Source organism: Poecilia formosa, unplaced genomic scaffold (assembly GCF_000485575.1).
Source record: "Poecilia formosa unplaced genomic scaffold, Poecilia_formosa-5.1.2 Scaffold67, whole genome shotgun sequence".
NCBI classification, from domain to species: domain Eukaryota; kingdom Metazoa; phylum Chordata; class Actinopteri; order Cyprinodontiformes; family Poeciliidae; genus Poecilia; species Poecilia formosa.
The window spans coordinates 1,327,826-1,333,108 of record NW_006800006.1 but is presented as its reverse complement, the minus strand read 5'-3'; the positions used below and the strand labels follow the sequence as shown (position 1 = coordinate 1,333,108).

At 36.2% G+C, this 5,283-nt stretch overlaps 1 protein-coding gene across 1 annotated transcript; it reads left to right on the top strand.

Moving 5' to 3' along the window:
- Window positions 1-75: 75 nt before the first annotated feature.
- On the top strand, window positions 76-4,823 carry leprot (leptin receptor overlapping transcript). Its single transcript, XM_007554918.2, has 4 exons — window positions 76-221; window positions 593-668; window positions 2,522-2,705; window positions 3,506-4,823. The coding sequence occupies exons 1-4, from the start codon at window positions 206-208 to the stop codon at window positions 3,620-3,622; spliced, it is 393 nt and encodes a 130-aa protein (XP_007554980.1). The 5' UTR covers window positions 76-205; the 3' UTR covers window positions 3,623-4,823.
- The last annotated feature ends 460 nt before the right edge of the window (window positions 4,824-5,283 follow it).

Below are 5,283 nucleotides of genomic sequence, written 5' to 3'. Positions count from 1 at the left end.
ATATAAAATGTCATATTATGTTTACCACGGCGGATGGGTACTAACATGGTACTGTCGCTTTAAGACAGTCATGTGACGTAGCCTCAGGAAACTCCGATGGAGGAAGCAGGAAGTTCGTCCAGCAAGACAAAACGCCTCGGATCATAAACAATATTCAAAGAAGAGAATAACAATCTTTCAGGGAGCATTTAACAGATTTATAACAATGGCTGGGATTAAAGGTACAGTGCTGAAACGTTTCTGTACAGGTTCAGGGGTTGACAGTTAAGTTTTTGATAAGTTTTGACGGTCTCCTACTTCAGAAACTTTATTAGCTTTTGTTTGTAACCTTTCGGGAATCATTTTCACTATCAGTAGACTGTGTGACGTTTTACAGGTTATTTATTATCACATAGAAAATATATAGACTTTGTAAACTGCTTACTAGTTTTTATGCTGCGTTAGTCTTGGAGTGCAAACATATTTTGTAGCAAATATTGTAGCGAGTCCGTAGCTAAGGAAAGATTTAGCTTTGCGTGTTGCACTTTCGTTTTCATTTATTACTGCTCATTTATTGCCGTCAAGTTATTAAATTTCTGATATCTCCTTTTAGCTCTGGTTGGTCTTTCGTTCAGCGGCGCCATCGGACTGACTTTTCTTCTTCTGGGCTGCGCACTGGAACAGTACGGGTATGTAGCTCACCATGCTTTACTGCATTTTTACATTTGTACAGTAACAAATCGGCATGAACTATAAATTGTTAGGCTAAGTATGTTCAGAAAAATTATTTAAATTAAAACATCCCAACTAAAATTTAGAAATGACTCCCAAATTATAAGTATGCTAAAATTTAGGGAGGGCACAACATTTCAAAATTTGACATTCTGGAATATTTAATGTTCAGATGTGACAAGCCTACCCCAGAAGATTATTTGTTGCCATAAATAATATTTGTGGCAACAAAGATTGCCACAAAAATTTGTTAATGTTAAACATTAACAAATGTTAAATTTGTCAAATTTAACATTTGACAAATGTCAAATGTTAAACATTTGACATTTGTCAAATGTTTAAAGCATTTGACAAAAAAATTTGCAAGCAACAGGGCTGGTGCCAGCCTTTTGGACGCCCTAAGCACACATTCTTTATGTACCCAAAGAGGAGGAAGTTCAAACCATTTCTTCCATCGATCATAATGGATGAAGATCATATCCCCTACTCCAACATCTCCCTGCCCACCTTTCTAAGCGTACTGCCAGTCTGAGATTTAAAAAAGAGCGACAAAAGTATATTTATATTTTAAATGTCTTGTTGGGAGCAAAGTGAAGTCAAAGTCAACTTCCTTGTTTGTGTGAAAAGCTGATTCTGACTAGGAACTAATTTCATTTGTCAAGTTCCAGTGATAATATCAGTGTGCAGAAAGTTACAAAATAGATGGAAAGATGAATTTAAATCTCAAATGCTGTTAAACAACCCAAATTATTCAAGTTGCGCACTGAATAATTTGATTATTATTATTATTAACTAGTTGATCTGTGAATATTGTCAAGGTTGTTGGCATAAAAAAATGCAGCAAGAATTTTAATTTCCTGATAGGAATTTAAGAGCCGACTGAGTGTCAGGTGGGTAGATGAGCTGAAAATGGTTCTCAGGTAAGCGTAGTGGCACTTCACTATATTTTTACCTAAATAGAAGTAGAAAGTAGGCATTCAGAAAATTACAAATACAAAACAAACAAAAGAAATAGTAGCACAAGTAAATCATTTTCAAACCAAACATCCATCAAATTTAGCTCAGAAATCTATGAACGATTTAGACATTTTTAGGTGTAATTTTAGTTTAAAAAATACTTTTAGTTGTGTTGGAAGAAATAATAAAAAAAAAAACGTAGTTCAAAACGCATCACTTACTTTGATTAGAAGGAAAATCTAAAGACTTTTTCAGAAGTGCTAACTAAGCTTAGCCCTGCACTCTAGCATTATGACAGATGTCATTTTAAAAGCTTTTTTTTTTTTTTGCCTTTAACTGTGTCCCAAAATAACAAAATAAAAAGGATTTATTTTTCAAAAACAAATTTGTAACTTACTATTAAACTAACTGAAGTTAGTTGCTGCAGAATATATTTTTACTGTTGAAACATACAAATAACAGAAGGGCAAGCAACTTGTCATCTTTTATAATATCCTCTTAGATGCTTGGAAAAATAAATCCTTCTCAGCTCAAACTGAAACCTACATGTTTTTTGCATCCATCTCTCAAATCAAAAATAAGAAATTAGTTGACTGGTGGACTGGAGCTCTACACTTTCTGAACTCATCTGTGTTTTGCTTCGGTCTCTCCAACATTTTCTCGGAAAAAATACGTAATTACCAACTTGGTTTTAGACAGTTTGCTCCTCAAGCATTCGGTACGGGACGACTGACCTGACAGATCACATGTTGTTACCAGTCGTTGCCTCACTCCAGCCCCAAACTGGGATGTTTTCTCATCGCAGAGGAAATACTCTGGTGTTTGATCTGTCCTCCTGTTCCGTCTCTCACAGGGTTTACTGGCCGCTTTTTGTGCTGATTTTCTACGTGTTGAGTCCCATCCCAACCTTCATATCCAGACGCCTGAGTGACGACGACTCGTCCAGTAATGCATGCAGGGAGCTGGCCTACTTTTTAACGACGGGGATCGTGGTGTCGTCTTTTGGGCTCCCCATTGTCTTGGCCCGAAACAGTACGGTGAGTTCTTTGTTCCTGCGTTTATGCATCCGGAGCCTTTCCAAAGTACTCACACCCGTTAGACTGCCTGGGCTTTAGGGGACATGCTGAAAAAAAATTATGGCAAACAATTACATTCAAGGTTAAAAAAAAAAAAAGGTGAATACGCACAAAGATGAATTGCTTCAATGAAGTTTTAAGTCAGAAAACCAATTAAATTTGTAGCGACATTCTCTTGAGGCAAAATTTTTTTAAGGATTTTTTTTTTTTTTTTTTTTTTTTTTTAATTTTTTTTTTTTCTTTCTTTTTCCCATTTTTCGTTTTTTGTTTGGACCTTGGCAAATTGCAACCAAAAAAGGGGAAAGTATTAATTGTTTTTTTTATGTAATAGTGTTAACAGAGCATGTAAACTGCTTTTGTGTAGAAAAAAGTAATGAATTTCACATCAGTTTGAAAGGCTAATAAATAGATTCATCAACATAAAAATGAAGAATATTATATCTATATTTCAGTATATTTTAGATCATTTTACAAACACATCATATAGTTCCAGTTCCAGTTTTTTCCATTAATTTGATTTAGTTCAGCCAACAAAATGTTTTCTCAATTTCAGTTTTTACTATTTTCTTAATTTTATTCACTATAATAATTAGTCATAAATTTAAACTTTTAAAATTTTTCTAACGCCAAAACATTTTTCTCTAGCGCCCCCTACAGGCCGGCTAAGCATGTTATCTGGAGGTTGAAAAACCCCAAACGAGCAAGTTTTGCCGACCCCGGCGCCGTGTCGCGTGCTTACACCCGAGTCTGCTCTCTTACAGATCCAGTGGGGCGCCTGCGGCCTGGTGATGACGGGAAACGCCGTCATCTTCCTCACCATCCTCGGCTTCTTCGTCATCTTCGGAGGTGGGGACGAGTTCAGCTGGGAGCAGTGGTAGAGCGTGTGAAAGCCGCTCGGGCAGATGGGGCGGGTAGGTGGATAGTGAGATGAAGCGACGGCAGATCGAGGGTCACATTTGTTCTGCGCTGAATCGGGAGGGTGTAGAAAGAACAAAACCAAGATGATTTTTCTTTTGTTGGGATTATCGGGGGGTTTAGATTTAGCAGGCAGTGCTTTTTATGCTTATGAATGTGCCTTAAGCGTGTGGCTCCGAGGCCTCCAGCCCCTATAGACACCGACTCTATCCATTATATCTCATGTGTTTTAGCTTGCCTTAGCTTAAACTCCCAAAGCGGCCTCTTATCGAAGCTATCATCCTTATCACTGTGCCTCAGTTTATTATTATTTTTGGATCCCATTCCTTTCGAATGGGATCCAAAAAGGAAAAAAAAAGTTGTAATTCACAATGCGAAGCTTGCTGTCTGTTCTGAAACACGGCTTGCGTAACACAAGCGCTGTTCGCTTTTAAAAGTTGGAAGGTGTTAAACGACGTTAGGATGCAGGGCTGAGGCGTTTCTTAGTTCTCTTTGGATTCTTTTTCCTCAAGACTTTTTTGTTTCTTTCTTTCTCTTCCTGTCGCAATTGTTTACATTTTCACCAAAGATCACTTCCGACTGCAACAAAACAAAAAAAATAGATGCATGTTGTCCAATCCAGAGAAAGTTTCCTGATTCATTTCACAAACGGAAAAAAATGGAGAATGGACACTAATGATCATGGTTTAGTAATTTTTTTAATGTTTTTTTTTTTTCTTTTTGCGCAATTTGAGTAGCTCATTCTGCTAATGTACGCTTTGAAGCCAAGTGCACTTCTCCACATTGACCTTATCCATAACCGTCTGCCTTATGTGATGTGTATATAATTAGCAAAGAAATCACTGATGTTTGACTTGCTTTCTCTTGAATCAATATTACAGCCTCATGTTCTGTTTGTCATGTTTGATGGGAGTAACACTGTGTTGCCCCTCTCATTGAAAACTGTAGTTATTGTTCTCTATAATGTTCTGTTTCTTTAGCGTTAGCTTCACATCTGCAGTTTTGGGGTAAGATAATATATTTTGTGTAAAACTGACACTTTTTCTCTTGGTAGAATTTCTACTCTTTATATAGTAACTTCCTTACACACTAAGGAGAACATTGAGGTAATTTTATGAGCTCCAATCATGTTCTCTAACATTTAATAAAACTTTGTGTTGTAAATGTGCAGACTCTTATTTTTTATTTTCATTCTTTTAGGTGTTTTACGCTGTAGGAGGTGGAAAAACAGACTACATTTTTGCAGAGTTGCACTATTTAGAGGTTTTGTGACCTACATACTTAACTTTTCCAGTGTCACTTTAAGGACTTTCTATTACACAGCTAATCTTTTTTTTCCCTCTTGAATAAATGGAAAATGCATGTTTTTGCAATTGTTTATATCAAAATAAAACAATGATTTTTCTCAAAGAAGCCCAAAGTTGACTTTTCTACAGAATAAACCCACTTTAAAAACATTACTGCATATGTCAATTAGCTTCTTACAAGACAGATTATGACTCACTCTCATGTTTTCTTTTGCTCACCTGAAGATGTAAGTGTGCCCAAAGATGTTACAAGATAGTTTGAAAATAATTTATTTAAAAAATGTCTTGAACTTTGAGAAAATCTTCTGGTTGACTAC

What these genes read in the sequence shown, in the direction of transcription:
- leprot (XM_007554918.2), top strand. An exon ending in TGCGCACTGGAACAGTACGG is followed by an intron (nt 669 to 2,521) that starts GTATGTAGCTCA and finishes CGTCTCTCACAG; the next exon opens with GGTTTACTGGCCGCTTTTTG. An exon ending in TCTTGGCCCGAAACAGTACG is followed by an intron (nt 2,706 to 3,505) that starts GTGAGTTCTTTG and finishes GCTCTCTTACAG; the next exon opens with ATCCAGTGGGGCGCCTGCGG.